Source organism: Lepus europaeus, chromosome 17, assembly GCF_033115175.1.
Source record: "Lepus europaeus isolate LE1 chromosome 17, mLepTim1.pri, whole genome shotgun sequence".
Lineage (NCBI taxonomy): Eukaryota > Metazoa > Chordata > Mammalia > Lagomorpha > Leporidae > Lepus > Lepus europaeus.
In genome coordinates, this window is record NC_084843.1 from 24,409,215 (window position 1) to 24,426,167 (window position 16,953).

Genomic DNA, 16,953 nt, shown 5'->3' on the forward strand with positions numbered 1-16,953 from the left:
CCTTCAGAAATGATGACAAGGCTCATCTAGCCCACTGTATTTTGTTTCTCCATGAACCTGACTTCCTCATTGGCTGACTAACATACTATCTCACAAGATTGTTTCAGAAACAGCAGAGAGCATTCTGTTTTTTTCTTTTTCCTTCCCTTTTTTTTTTTCTTTTTTTGATGAGGGGTTTCTGAGTAATGACCCATTGAAAAATTGGTCCATCTCAGCTAAGTACTGGCTGTAGTTCTTTAACTGGAATATCTGGGAAATAAATAATTCCTTTTTCTGCTTTAGTCTATTGAAAAATTTTAACAGTTTCAAACACAGATTGAATAATAGCTGTAATAACAGTTACAGATAAAATAATAGTTGGTCAATGTGGGGCAAAAATATTGGAAATAGACCAGGTGTTGAGTGGAGAGTGATACTCCCAATTCTCTTTTTCTCTCCCAGCTACTTGGAACTGAGTACAATAAAACACAATTGCTTGTCACAATATGATCAGGCAATCTCCATTCTAAATTCAGGACATGGTTTGTAGATGTAGAAGGGACCAGGAAAGGCATTGCTTCCAAAGATTCTTGTGTGAAAGTATACAAATGCCAGGTACTTGCCACTACCACCTTTGCAAGTGCACGCACATGCACGCACACGTGCACACACACTCCTATGTTGTGTAAGGTAAAATGATTTCCCCATAATAGCTAAGAGAACTGAAACAAGATATTTAGAAAGACACATGCATTAGGTACTACTTTCGAACACTGAAAATTTTTGTTTGCTTTATTTAAGTATATAATCAAGTATCTTATACAAGGGTACTTCAAAATGCTGTGGTGTAGCAAAATCAAAAGATAGACTTATTTTGGTACAAATGAGCTTGAAATATATAATATATATATATATATATTACATAATCTTCTCATAATGCACATTCCCAGGGACTTTTTGAAGCCCCCTTATATTATTTGATATATATATATATATATATACATATATATATATATATATATTCATATACACCCTTCCTAATTGGTATTCCTTTGGTAACCACCTCTGTAGAAATGAAAGATACAAATGGAATTTTCACATTCTAAGAAGGAAGGGTAAAAGGCAAATTAATACGAAACCTGCTATAATCACAATAAAAATAGTATTAATGCACGGAAGAAAGCCAGTTGATAAATACAGTTTCTGATGAGGAGGAAAGGCTAATTCTGCATTTGAAACATATTCACACTTATAAAAGGTTTCTCAAAACATGTACCACAGAGATAGTTCTGAAGGATTTATCGGGTATGACAGGAGCAAAGGATTCTCTAGCAAATTAAGTTCGGGAATCAGTGGTTTCCAGTCTGGCAGATTTCTTCACTCACAGCCTCTCTGGAGTCTTTAATACACTAACATGATTCATGAGTCTCTATGAGCATAGAGTTGGATGATCATTACCTAAATTTATTTGACCATAGAAATGCCTATGAAAGGCGAAGTACTTGACGAAACTATTGTTCTTCAGAATACATTTTGGGGAATACTGCTTTGTAGAAGAGGTTCATAAAAAATAAGCGATCTTCCAAAAGTTCATGAAAAAAAAAGGTGTATCATGAAAAATAGATTCCAAAATTCTTGGCATCAAAATGAGCTACTTTTAGGAAAAGTATTTACTTATTTATTTGAGAAGCAGAGAGAGAGAGAGAGTGCAAGCGAGCCAGCCCTCTACTTGTTCACATCCCTAATGCCCGCACGGCTGGGTTGGGGCCAAAACTAGGAGCCAGAAACAAACTCCATGTCTCTCACATGGATAGCAGGAACCCAATTACTTGGGCCTTAACTGTTGCCTCCCAAGATCTACAGTGGCAGCAAACTAGCATTGAAAGCCAGAGCTGGGAAATGAACTCAGGTACTCCAATGTGGAACACAGCTGTCTTATCCACTAGGCTAGACACCTGCTCCTAAACTTTTCTTTTAATTTCATTTTTCAATGAGCTTTTTTTTTTAAACAGGCAGAGTTGGACAGTCAATGAGCTTTTTGAGGTTTCCTCATACACACTTTTCCATAAAGCAGGGATGTTGCAAAGAGGCTAAGGGCACCTGATCATGACCCTTCTCTAGGAGCCTGGATCACAGTGCTTCTCAAACACTGACATGCACATCAGTCACCAAGGGAGCAAGTTAAATACATATCTCAATGCCAGACATCTTGAAGAGCTCTAAATTCTGCATTCCTACCAGGGTCCCAGGAGATGCTGATACTAATGGCCCAGGAACCACAGACTGAATAGTAAAGGGGCCAAAACACACTTGTCTTCAACTTTGTCTGCAGTGTTGTCCAGAGTGCTAAGCTGACCAACACCTCTTTATCCAGTAAGCTGACGGTGGGCAGATAAGGCTTACCAGTAAAACCGGTTGGGGGTGATGCGCTCGTGCATGAGTTGCCACCGTCTGCCAAAGTCCATGGAGCTGTAGAGCTGCAGAACAACAAGGGAGAAGAACATGAGTCTCAAGGACATCGCTGAACAGGAATGCAGGGATCTCCCCCTGCAATGTCCCAACACCAGCATGCCTACCATTCCATGGGGGCGCCCAATGTATCCAGATAAAAGTTTCAGAATATGACTGTGCCCTGCTCATCATGGTACTTTCTAATATAAATAATATAAAATATAATATAAATATACTAAATATATTTATATAATATAAATAAAATATCTGTGTGTGTCTTTTTGGCTTAGATGAAAGAGAGAGAGAGAGACACAGAGAGAGAAGAGACAGAGATCATGCCTTACTCATCTCTGTGAATCAGTGATCATACAATACCTGGCATCTAAAGAGGAGCACACAAATCACCTATGTCATAGTTAATGAAGCTCCAATCTTGTTGAAGTTACAATTTTGGTCAAAGAAAACAGAATATAAAGTTTTCTGCTATCTGGCTCACATCTCTCCCTATGGAATCACAATGCCTAGTTTATCATGAGAAGTCCACAATTTTAACGTTTTTCCCACAAACCTTTATAGGTGGGGGAACTGAGGAAGCCAGAAGTAGGTGGCCCTCAATTTTACAGAAATGAAACCACTTGAAGTATATTCCTGTAGTAACATCCCTGACAGCTCCTCACTTGTAGCAATGTGCTCTTTAGCACAACACACTGGAATCATTTTGCCATAATAAAGTCCTAAGTCCACAGTCTTACAACTCATACAGAAGTAACTTTCTGGAGGCCAGCATTATGGCACAGTGGGTAAAGTCACTGCCTGTGACACTGGCATCTGATATGGGTGCCAGTTTTTACCTAGACTGTTCCACTTCTGATTCAGCTCCCAGTTAATGGCTTCAGAAAAGCATCTGAAGATGACCCAAGTGCTTGGACCCCTGCCACTCATGTGGGAGACCTGAATGACGCTCCTGGCTCTTGGCTTCGCCCTGGCCAAGTGCTGGCCATTGCATCCATTGCCAGAGTAAAACAGCAATGGAAAATCTTTGTCTCTCCCTCTTTCTTTGCAACTCTGACTTTCAATAATAAATAAATAAATCTTTAAAAAAAGAAATAATTTTCTGTACAAACTTCAGGTATCTCAAGGAAGGTTTGCAGAACTTAGAAAAATTTGGGATCATTTCAATTTAATTTTGCAAACATTTACTGAACGTTGGTACCATGGAAAAATCATTTTGTCTAGGAAATGACAGTTTCAAGTACATGATTCTTTGGTCCTCAAAATAGCCTGTAAAGTACTCATAGATTAACATTTCTATTGTATAGATGATGGTATCAACACGTCAAAATGATTTCAACAACTATATGGAAGCTAGGTTGTCAATCCTGATGTAGCTGACCACAATTTCTCCCATATCACACTCTACACCAATTATAACAGTACTTATACAACCTGGGCTTTCACTCCTTAAGTGAATCTGAACTACTTTGTCTAGTTCTGCACATTGGAAAAGTAGGTAAAACTATTTCTTATCATTCCCATTCCCTTTTTTAATTCACTAACTCAGTGAATAAAGGAAAACTGGTGCTAAAACCATTAAACTACATATCATATTTGAAGCCTACATTGTTTTATTATTTACTGTAGTCAATATTATGTGAAATAGATCACTCAAGCTTATCCCTTCTGTCAATATCTTCCCTTTTCCCAACAACCAAGCTCCCTTGGCCTCTAGTAACCACCATCCTATTCTCTATGAGGTCAAGTTTTTTTAATTTCTACACATAAGTGAGATCACATGGCACTTGTCTTTCTGAGCCCAGCTTCACATGCAATTCTTTAGAAAGCAAAAAGGGTATACACTCCCTGACCTACAAATATACAAACAGGTACACCATGTCAAAGAGAAAAATGGGGTAAAGGCTAAAACTCTATAGAAGCTGAGAGATAGGAAAGATTAATAGGGGGCAGAAATAGAACAATAAGGCTTCTTGGAGAAATATGTCTTGAGTTAGGCCTTAAGAGATAGATGATGTAGACAGAAGAGAAGATGGATGGAGATTTTCTGAGTGAAGGATACAATAAGAGCAAAGGAGCCAACGTGACCCTTGTTTTGAGTTTGGCTTGTGGGACAGTTTTTTAGATAAAGGATATATGTGGTGACTGCCACTGGCCCAAGGAGGTAGAGGCTCTCTATTTGTCTCTATCTGTCTGTCTATCCATCTATTTGTTGATATTTCTGTTTTTATCTGCATGAATATTTATATTGGGGGATGGGACAAAAGAAAATATGAATCCTAGCACATCCTCTTGGGAAGAATATACCCATGTGTTTTACTGCAAGGACTGATTTTTCTATAGAGGACTGTAAGGCACGGATCACTCTTTATCTCATGGTAGATGTTTGAGAGATGGATGCTCAGATTCAAGACACACATTTCTTAATTAAATGTAGAAGAGATGCTGGCTGGAACTTTCTATAACCCAAAGATCAGACTTCGTCAACCCTGATTCCAATCATAGCAAAAGAACCCAAAATTCCCTCAAATAGAACCCAGAATGATTACATCTCCCTCTGCTGCAAATTCTAGGGCTGAGTCTGAGAAAAAGCATGAGGGTCACATTGATGCCGTTGGAGTCCTGGGTCCTCCAGGGAAACTGTCAGTCCTTTCATCCTGGAGGATGCTGCTGGGGGAAGAGCACCTTCTGGGACTTCCCTTCAAAGAAGGGCAGCTCTCTCATCTCATGCTCCTCCCAACAGAGAAGGAAGGAGAGGCCAGTTGCTGATGTCCTCATCCAAGCCCACTCCACCTCCTGCCTTCTCAGCTTCTGTTTTGCTTTTTCAGCTTTTCAGCTTGACTGATGGGGAAAGAATTAAATTGAATTCTCTGTCTACAGGCTGATTCAGATGAACAGAGAGTGCAGGATCCTATTCATTAAGAGTCTGTGTTAGCTACCTTGCCTCTCAATCTACACAAAGTTGCTGAGTTGAAACCATATTTTATTCTACCATGAGCTTCATCTTTGCTGTCTCTCCATTCATATATTTGATCATCTCTTATTTTAATTAGTCATTCACTAAAAGTTTATTTAACAGCTACCATGCTCTAGGTACTGAACAGGTGCTAAGATTATAACATGTTAAAAATACTAAGATCTGGGGCTGGTGTTATAGCATAGCAGATAAAGCTGCTGCCTGCAATACTTGTATTCCATGTGGCTGCTAATTCCTTTCCTAGCTGTTCTACTTCCAAACCATCTCCCTTCTAATGGCCTTGGAAAAGCAGCAGAAGATGGCTTGAGTGCTTGGGCCCCTGCCATCCATATGAGAGATCTAGACGGAGCTCCTGGTTCCTGACTTCAGCCTGACCTGGTTGTTGCAGACATCTGGAGAGTGAAACAGCAGATGGAAAATCTCCCTCTCCCTCTTTCATCTATTTCTCCCTCCCTCCCTCTCTCTCACTCTCCCCTTTCTCTCACATCTATCTACCCCTCCCTCCCTTCCTCTTTTTCTCCTCCCTCTCTCCCTGTAATACTAATTTTCAAATAAATAAATACAATTTCAAAAACTACTACGATCAGTGGAAGACAGAAATGCACATAACAAACTGCCATGCAGTATATGCCCCTTTATCGGTAGCACTTATCTCTGCAACTGGAAGACTGTGGCAATCGGCATTTTCTAACTTGGTTTGTACATATATTTTTTAATTATTACAAACATGTACGACCACTGCAGTTAAATAATTCAATCTTTAACATACAAATGGAAATGAAACACACAATAAACATTAAACAACAAAATTTAGATTTGCTATGAAAATACTCATGAAATACTGCTCATTTCAAAATACATTACACAGTATGAAAATATTGACATCAATTCTACTGAAATGTCACAAGAACATGAAACATATTAGCAGTGGTTATCTCTGAACTCTGGTAGTCTCGATAGTGTATATGTCTTTTAAAGCATCTAAAAACCTTATTTGAGAGGCAAGGCTGGGGACAAAGAGCTCCATCCATTCACTGGTTCACTCCCCAAATGCTCAAAACCCAGCCCAAAGCTAAGGGAAAGCCATAGCCAGGATTGAAACCAGGAACTCTGATATGAGTGTGCAGATAACCAGTACTTTAACTTCTAGGCCAAATGCCCGCTCCATATTTTTTAAACATTTTCAAATTTCTTATAACATATTATATTTATTTTCTTTCTCTTTCTTTTTTCTTTGGACAGTCAGAGTTAGATAGTGAGAGAGAGAGACAGAGAGAAATGTCTTCCTTCCATTGGTTCATCCCCCAAATGGCCGCCATGCCCGGCCAGCTGTGCTGATCCGAAGCCAAGAGCCAGGTGCCTCCTCCTGGTCTCCCATGCGGGTGCAGGGCCCAAGCACTTGGGCCACCCTCCACTGCCTTCCTGGGCCACAGCAGAGAGCAGGACTGGAAGAGGGGCAACTGGGACAGAATCCGGTGCCCCAACTGGGACTAGAACCTGGGGTGCTGGCACTGCAGGCAGAGGATTAGCCAAGTGAGCTGTGGCGCCGGCCATATATATTATATTTCAATCATAATACAAGCCTACATCTTATTCTACTTATAATAGCAAGTTCCTGATTAAACTGTGTATATTATATTGACCTCTCAAACTAGCTTTTAAGGGCCAATAATTTAAATTCCCATTTTTTTTTTTCATGAGGGAACTGGAATTAGACAAAGCAATATAAGGTGCACTTCTCAGAAATTATGGACAGTGGCAAATCCTTCCTTGAACAGGCATTTTATAAGTTCAGGTAGTAGTTATGCATCCCTCTATCACTTCAACACAATGTATTTCCCATAACATTAAAATATAATGTATTTTCCAAAGAAATAATTTCTAAAATGGTGTACTGTTTATACAAAGTTGCATACAATATGCCTTGTTTTACTCTGTATCCTGTGTCATATTGCCTCTGCCCTGCAAAGCCATCATTCCTGGACACTACCAGACACTAAGTCCCTCTTCTTTTTTCATCTTCCATTATATGCCATGGCCTCATATCTCTTAACAAGCACGACTCAGCAGCAACAAACACACCAAGTCCTAAATGAATCATCAGAACAGCTGGTAAATATGAAAGAACACGCTCTTTTCCTTATTGATTCGGTTATTAGTTCCCTAATCACATCAGCATGCCAAGGAAAAGCATCTGATAGCTGAAGAACTAGAGAGCCAATTTAATCAGTGACGTATTATACAGGAAGAACAATGGGGTATACCTGGAAAGCTTAAGTTAAAAAATAACATTATCAGGAGCATCAGGCGTGCTAATGGAGTCAATTTGCATCCTTCAAAAACAGATAGGTTTAAGTCCTAGGCTGCAGCCCCAGTATCTCCAAATGTGGTCTCATTTGGAAATAGGGCTCTGGCAGATGTAATCAAATTAAAATGGGGTCACTGGGGTCTATATGACTAGTGTCCTTGTATGTGGGTACTTGGACACACAGCCAGCCAGTCTCAGGAAAGACCACATGAAGACTCACAGAGGGGTACTGTAGGAAGACAGATTTGGAGTGCTGGATCTCTAAATCAAGGGATGCCAAGGATTGCTGGCAAGTCACCAGAAGATAGGAACAGGCAAGCCGGAGTCTCCTCCAGAACTCAGGGGGAGGATGTTCTCCTGGCATCTCCTGACATCCTGATTCTGGAATTCTAGCCTCCAGAACCCAGGTTACAGCACTTCACTACAGCAGCCCTAGAATGCCAGCATAGGCAGCCTACCGCCGCACCAGGAACAGGCAGTCGCAAAGACAAGGAATAATGAGCCATCTTGCTACACTTCTCTGGGGTTGCTTGTCTCCCCCTAGCAATGCAGCTGTAAGGTGAGAGGTCTGGTTTCAGGCCAGAGTGTTGAATCTGTGGTTCAAACTCAAGTTCCCACTTGTTTACATTTCTCTGTCCCATGCATTTTCACTATGCCCTTCAAGGACATTTCTAAGAAACGCGAATTCATAATAATCATACGAGACAGTGATGACAAGTTTAGCGGGAAGTGGCAACAAAGACACACTTTATGGGATCTTTAGATGTTCAGGCCACATAGATTGGGACCAGCCTATCTCTCATGGAAAAGGGAAGGATGGGCTGGAACACACAGAAAGGAAAGATGTCCCTGTAGGGAAGTTCAAAGTTAATGTGTAACTGTCCTACTTTTAACACAAAGTCTACGGAGTTTGGAGAGCATTTTATTGAATTTTGTGCATGATAATCACTGTCTTTCAAATAAAATCAGGAGGGGTTCTGCTCAAAGTAATGGAGTCCCTGCCATCTTTTTCTTTGGTGCGATTGGCTGGGCTCTGGGGATAGTGCCCTGGGTAGGCAACAGACAGGAGAGAAGTCAGATTCCCACAACACTGGAGAGTCCTTTCTAGTATATAATTCTGGTCCCTTCCTCAGACATCCCACAAAGAATCCCTTGCTTGAGAACTGGTGGGAACAAACTAACCCAATATTTCGCAAACTCGGGTACAGGGACAAGAACTTCTTCCCTCAGCTGCTGTCTTTTTCTACTCTGGGAGGATTTAAGGCATCTATGCAACAAAGATACTTATTAAAAAGACACATCTATGTAGGGGCCGGCGCTGTGGCACAGCGGGTTAAAGCCCTGGCCTGAAGCGCCGGCATCCCATATGGTCGCTGGTTCTAGTCGCAGCTGCTCCACTTCTGATCCAGCTCTCTGCTATGGCCTGGGAGAGCAGTGGAAGATGACCCAAGTCCTTGGGTCCCTGCACCCATGTGGGAGACCCAGAGGAAGCTCCTGGATCTTGGCTTTGGATCGGCACAGCTCCGGCCATTGCGGTCTTCTGAAGAGTGAACCAGGGGATGGAAGACCTCTTCGTCTTGAACTCTGTCTGTAACTCTTTCAAATAAATAAAATAAATCTTTAAAAAAAGGGCTGTGGCACAGTGGGTTAATGCCCTGGCATGAAACGCCGGCATCCCATATGGGCGCCGGTTTGAAACCTGACTGCTCCACTTCCAATCCAGCTCTCTGCTATGGCCTGGGAAAGCAGTACAAGATGGCCCAAGTCCCTGGGCCCCTGCACCCAGGTGGGAGACCTGGAAGAAGCTCTTGGCTCCTGGCTTCAGATCGACTCAGCTCCAGCTGTTGTGGCCAAGTGGGGAGTGAATCACCAGATGGAAGACCTCTCTCTCTCTCTCTGCCTCTCCTCTGTGTAACTCTGACTTTCAAATAAATAAATAAATCTTTAAAAAAATAGACATAGCTATGAACCCAGCTATGCCATTATTTTGCAGACAGCAACATTTTCCTTTCTTTCTTGAAAATTGTTAGCCATGGTGGTTTCATGTCTCTCAGATGGTTCCATCACTCATTCCTACTTGGGACAAATATTGATCAAATGTCTATTAAGAATCAAACACTATTATATGGACTTAGGAGAGTAGAGATCAAAAGAGATAAACAGGCTCTGCCTTCAAGGATCTTGCATTTTAGTGAAGAGCAAACTCAAATGCCCTCAAGTCCATCATGTGAATATGTGAGGGAGGTCTGAGAAAAACAGTCTCATTATTTGTATTTAGACACAGGTTAATTTGCTGGCTCTTAATGTGGAAACTTTCTTTTACCCAAGAAGAAAACTTTCCCATTTTTATTGAAACTTCTGTCCCTTTAGGGCTTTTGTTTTTCTGTTTTTGATAGAGACACAAGTTCAAAATGTTTTTTGCTTTCCTCCCAACTCCAAAGAAAACACAATGCCACTGTAATAATGCTTGGCAGATGACATTTCACCAAGACGCTAGGGAAAAACAGAATTCAGGGAGTTCACACTCCATCTGAAAATGAGTTCAGCTGGGTGAGTGTTTGGTGCAGTGGTTGAGATGCCCCTTGGGATGCCCGCATCCCATGTCAGAGTCCCTGGGTTCAAATCCTGGCTTCACTGCTGACTCCAGCTTCCTGTAATATGCACCTGAGACAGCAGATGATCCAATAATAAGAGGGGTTTTGTAATTCTTCAGGGGAACCTGCAAATTCATATTTTTATGTAAAATTTCTACATTTTTCAAATGTGGCAGCAAATTCAAACACACTTCAGGTCACACAAAGCATGCACTTACCCAGAGGCCCATATGCCATGAAGGCCATCAACTGTGGCCTGAATCCTATAGTGTGGATGTACAATGGCCTCAAGAGGATGAAAAATTTAACCCAGAGGTAGGGTTGCTAGATTCAGCAAATAAAAGCACATTATTTCCAGGTAATTTGAATTTTGGAAAAAAAATTTATGTATCCCATGTAGTATTAGGGTTATACTTATTATTTTTTATTTACCTGAAATTCAGTTTAATTGGATGCTCTGTATTTTATGTAGCAACCCTACCTTGAAGCTACTCCCATTCCATTTCTAAGTTTCTTGACTTTAAGATACATCCCTTGTATTAAGGCTCTTTGTTCTTTGACACAAAGTTCTACCAAATGAATTTTAAAAACCTTGTAATTAGGGGCTGCCACTGTGGCTTAGTGAAGTGAGCCTACACCTTTGGTGCCGGCATCCCATATGGGTGCCTGTCATGTCCCAGCTGCTCTTCTTCCAATCCAGCTCTCTGCTATGGCCTGGGAAAGCAGTGGAAAATGGCTGGAGTCCTTGGACCCCTGCACCCATGTGGGAGACCTGGAAGAAGCTCTAGGCTCCTGGCTTCAGATAGGCCTGGCTCTAGCCATTGCGATCACTTGGGGAGTGAACCAGCAGATGGTTCTCTGTCTCTGTCTTTCCCTCTCTGTAGCTCTACTTTATTTATTTATTTGAGAGTAAAGTAAAAAAAAAAAAACTTGTAATTATAAATTACTTTTTGTAATCAATGAAATCATTTCACTCATTGATTAATCTCATATTAATAGAGCACTTAGTCCATGCTACACTCAGTGCCACATGTGATGATACATACATGAGCAACACAAGCTTCCCTGATCGCCAGAAGCTCAAAACCTAGGCAAACAGCTCTGTTGAAAGGTAAATTTTCAGGCTGGCACTGTGGTATCAGGGGTAAAGCTGCTGCCTGCAGTGCTGGCATTCTATATGAGCACCCGTTCAAGTCCTAGCTACTCCACTTCTGATGCAGCTCTCTGCTAATGGCCTGGGAAAGCAGCTGTAGGTGGCCCAAGTCCTTGGCTCCACACCCATCTGGGAGACCCAGAAGAAGCTCCTGGCTCCTGGCTCCGGATCGGCCCAGCTCTGCTTGTTGCAGCCATTTGAGGAGTTAACCAGCAGATGGGAAGATCAACCTCTCTCTCTCTCTTTTTTCTCTCTCTCTCTCTCTTTCTCTCTCTCTCTCCCCCTCTCTCCCTCCCTGTAATTTTGTCTTTCAAAGGATAAATACATCTTTAAAACAAAATAAAATAAATGTAGGCCGGCGCCAGGGCTCAATAGGCTAATCCTCCGTCTAGCGGTGCCGGCACACCGGGTTCTAGTCCCAGTCGGGGCACCGGATTCTGTCCCGGTTGCTCCTCTTCCTGTCCAGCTCTCTGCTGTGGCCCGGGAGTGCAGTGGAGGATGGCCCAAGTGCTTGGGCCCTGCACCCGCATGGGAGACCAGGAGAAGCACCTGGCTCCTGGCTTCGGATCAGCGCGGTGTGCCGGCCACAGCGCGCCGGCCGCGGCGGCCATTGGAGGGTGAACCAACGGCAAAGGAAGACCTTTCTCTCTGTCTCTCTCTCTCTCTCTCACTGTCCACTCTGCCTGTCAAAAAAGAAAAAGAAATGTAAATTTTCAGGCCCTGATTTGAGGAACAAGAGGGATGTCTCACCAAGAATGGTTGATATGTCATTGGGGGAAGTGACTTATTAGATTGAGCACAAAAAGGCCCATTCCGACGGAGGCAGAGACAGAGTACTGAGGACTTAGAGAATGGAGTGGTTGGTTCTGCTGGGCTGGGCATAGGTCTACGAGCTGAGTCATAATGGATGTGTGCTGGCTTGAAGGGTGAGTCCCACCCCAAAACCGTGGCTAACCGAGGTGAGGAAAGATACTGGAAATAAAACACAAACATTATCTCATCCTCCTACAAAATACAATCCATTTGGCCCAAGATCAGTGCACATTGGTCTAACTGCCACAACTCAAAGAAGAAAGAACATGGATAGAGAAGGATCCAAACAAGGTCATCTAAAGGCTTCAAGAGGAAAGGGACAGGCAACTCCACAAGAACATGGGTGTGAGCATAAATCAAAGGCTGGAAAATAGTACTTAAGGCTCGATGGTGGAAACTTGGAGGCAGATGCGTACCTGTTTACCAAATTCCCAAATACCACCTCTTCCCTGGAAAACCTAAAGAGGCAAAATTATAATGCCAAAGATCAGAAAAAGAAACCTACTTTTAAAAGCAAATTCATAAGATGTATTACTATAAGAAGTTGGTAAGAAGGGCAGGCTATCCTATAAAGCATTATCCCAGCATATAAAAACAGATTAAGATTCACTGCATCTCTAACAGCTGAAGGGAACACAGCATCCTATCAGGTACCTGGGGATTTGTTCTTAAGCAATTTCCACACAAGGGAAATTTTTTTCAAATCTCTAATTCTTACCTTAAAATTTCATGGATATTTTGTAGTCTGCTCTATAACATATCTGTGCTTAGAATAAATGATAATTTCTTTTTTTAAAAAAAATTTTATTTATTTGAAAGGCAGAACTAGAGAGAGGCGGAGGCAGGGGGAAAGGGAGAGAGATAGAGAGACAGAGAGACAGAGAGATAGAGAGACAGAGAGACAGAGAGAGAGAGTCTTCTATCCGCTGGTTCACTCCCCAAATGGCCATAACTGGCAGATCCAAAGCCAGGAGCCAGGAGCGAGCTTCCTCTGGGTCTCCCACACAGGTGCAGGGGCCCAAGGATCTGGGCCATCCTCCACTGCTTTCCCAGGCCATAGCAGAAAACTGGACTGGAAGTGGAGCAGCTGGGACTCGAACTGGGGCCCATATGGGATGCCGATACTATAGGTGATGGCTTCACCTGCTATGCTACAGCACCTGCCCCTAAATGATAATTTCTTCACAAATCTTCAAGTGAAGTAAACACTACATAGTGCATAACCTACAGCTCTACCTTACCCCACATTGCTCATATCCCTTTCTTACCACTGCTCCCTAGAGGTGAAGTTTTGTGCCCCAGTTTGGGAACAAGGAGGAAAATGACACTGAGAATGGCTGATACATAATAGGAGACTGAATCCTATTGCTGGCAATCACTGGTTTGTCTGAAGGGTGTTCAATTCGGGGTGGGGAGGATGGGGGAGGGCATGCTATAGTCATTTCCTGGAACCTATCAATTAGAATGCTGGACCTGATATGAGGAGACACAATATGGGCAGGGTTTTCATTTACATTGCCTTAATTATAACGAACAAGGGAGAAAAACATGTAGCCCTGAGTGATGCCACACTTGCCATCCCAGCAGACCCTGCCAGCTAACACAGCAAGCCTTTTTTTTTTTTTTTTTTGCCATGGCTTTCAATGACTCTTCAGACTTATGCTTCTGACTACACCTCCAATTTCAAAGACCACGTCAATGCTGATGAACAAAGCCTCCTACTTGCCAAGTCAGAGTCCTACCTCCTGGTGGAGGTGCTTATGCCCCAAAGGTCCACTGGAGAACACAAAGCCCAGTGAAGCTTGCACCACAATCCCAGCGTCTACTCAGTTAAGCATGCAGGAGCCTGCTGATGTGATACTGATGCCTACACTTCATCAAATGGGTGACACCATGCTCACTCCCCACCTGCACTTTCCTCCAGGGATCTCCCCTTCCCGCCTTATGTTTCAAGTTCCATCCATATTGCTCCCCCTTTGGCTTCTCAAACATGCCATGGGCTGTGCAGTCTCAGGACCTTTCTACATGTTGCCCCTGAGAATACTGTGCTTCCATTCCACACTTCCCCTATCTTTCTCTCCATGAACTTAAACTTCTACTCATATATCAAGAATCAGCAGAAATAACATTTCCTAAAAATATAAGCCCTCTAGGGTCACCCGCTGTCTCAGACAGCACCAAGTTCCCTGTCATCTACCCTCATGGTCCTCTGTTATCTTATTGCATAACACTCATCAAAATATGAAAATACTCATTTATGTAATTAGATGATCAGTGTCTATATCTTCCTATATAGATAGTGGCAATTTTATCTTTAATAGTTCCAAATGCTTAACACAGAATCAGGTCCCAGAGAGTAGCTGTTAAATGAATATTTGCTCAACGAAACAGGAATATCTATTTTCAGACCTTTTAAAAATTTATTTATTCACCTGAATGTCTCCCTTCCCTTTCCCCAATTTGTCTAAACTCTACGTTTCTTTTTTGTTGTTTTCTTTTTTCTAAAAATTGTATTTAATGTATACAAATTTAATGCATTTTATATGTACAGATTTAGGAACACAGTGATACTACCCTCTCTACCCTCCCTCATGCCCATATCCCCACATTTCCTCCTCCCCCCTCTCTTATTCCCTCTCTTAATTTTTACAGTGATCTACTTTCAGTTGACTTTACCCTTCTTTCAATGTTAGTTCTAATTCTCTCCTGTCTGTGAAGCCACCCATGTCTACGCTGGACCGAAAGAGGCAAGATCACAATATTCCAGGTTAAAACTCCCTTTAAAAGGGAAGTCATAAAATTCATGACTATAAGAAACTGGTGAGAAAGTATCCTATAAATAATATATCTTTTCCCATATTTAACATCCAGTGTCCATCTGGCTTCTATTAATAAGTTCCCTTCTATAGCTCACTAATTGCTTGATTTTATTCATCCAAAAACTGATCTATTCATTCATTCACAAATGCATCAAAATTTCAGGTTCTCTCTTCAAATAGATGCGAAGCCCCTAGAAGACAGGAATCCCATCTCAAATCTTGATCCTCTCCCCCAAAGAAATTGCCACAGGGCTGTTCAACACAGGATGAGAGAACCACAGATTTTTATAGAAAATAAGTCACCTTAGAAATCATCGAGCCAGTTCTTCACACACCTGGGGAATCTAAGGCTCAGAGAACCCAAGTGACCTGTCTGGAGTCACACAGCTAGTTGTTGTGGAGCTGGAATTCAAACGCAGGAGCCTCAACTCTCACTCAAGGTGAGTGTGTGTGTGTCATATATATGACATACACATACTGTATGGTCTTTATCTTTTTTTTTTTCTTTTTTCGTTAGCAGATTGATTTTAAAAGAAAACAAGCTAATATAACCTCACAGGAGTAATGGTTCATTTGGGTATGTCGTGCATGCATCCTGAATACTGGGAACTCTACCATGAATTATGGAGCGCCTTTATTTACAAATCACTGTTCATTTTATCTTCTTTTCTTCTGACGAGTATTTTCTGAGCTAATCATCAGGTAAGACACATAGTAATTTATTAAGAGCCATTCTTCTGTTTCCACAGTCCTATTCCCTTGACCGTTTCCTTTGCAATCAGATTCCATTCATTTTTAAACATTACAATTCAGAAATGTCTCCTATTAAGCCTTACCCTTTGAACAAAGACCTGTTATTCTTCCGTGAGCTGACTTTATTTGCTCTGACCCACATTCCCCTCCCAACCTTTACCTGTGTTTTCTTTCTTTAATGGTTTGGGTTTCATGTCACAAACTATTGTTTTTCCTTCTCACAGGCTTGAATCTAAAGCATGTGAGAAGAACCTAAACCTCGTAGTTTTAGGTCATTTACTTTTAGGTCATTTATTTAATTTAAATTACCATCTCTAAGTAAAACAATAAGGACTACCTTCAATTTGGAAGAAATGAAGATTTTACTATTCCTATCATAAGAAACACCATTTGAAAAATATTTCCAGGCAGACAATTATATATGCTCATGATTTTAGTATTAATAGCAGGTCAGAAAATCTGAGTTCATTCAATACATGCTATTAAAGGAAAAATAGTGAATACTTCAAAGATCAGACCTTCAGACGAGAGAGAAAGGAAAGAACCTCACATGTCTGGAGGGTTGGCCCCTGGCAGGCATTCCTGTATATGCTGTCTAGATCAACTGACACAAAAATAAACACTGTTTGATGGTGACTTCTGTCCACACTTCCTGAAGGAGGACATCAAGGCCCCACAGGTATTATGAATGTGCTCAAGACCCCAAAGCAAACTCCAGGACACCCGATTTCAAAACCACTGTCCATTCCAAAACACCAGGAGGCCACTGAGAAATCAACCTTTTCAAGGCAACAGCTTGAATTGTGATGGACCTCAAAACCATGCCCTGGAACGAAGACTGTAAAACCTGGGGGTGGCCCGCAAGAACACTGACCAATGAGTAAAGAAGATTCTCGCGATTTTCAAACATGGGCAAGGTGGTTCTCGGTGTTCTTCTCAGACTTCTGTGTGGCACCAGAGAGCAGAAACAGGAACAGAAGGTAAAATGCAGGCAGAAGCAAATATTGGCTTGATGCAAGAAATAATATTCTCAAGGTAAGAATTCCTGGGAGCTGGCAGGGGCCACTTCACATAGCAGCGGGTTCTCTAGGGAG

At 41.8% G+C, this 16,953-nt stretch overlaps 1 protein-coding gene across 1 annotated transcript in view; it reads right to left on the bottom strand.

The window, feature by feature from the left end:
- SORCS3 (sortilin related VPS10 domain containing receptor 3) overlaps positions 1-16,953 on the bottom strand; it is a 638,451-nt gene that overhangs the window by 215,879 nt on the left and 405,619 nt on the right. The window contains exon 5 of the mRNA XM_062214350.1: positions 2,383-2,456. Coding sequence (XP_062070334.1) covers positions 2,383-2,456 — 74 coding nt within the window. The remainder of the gene's footprint in view (positions 1-2,382; positions 2,457-16,953) is intronic.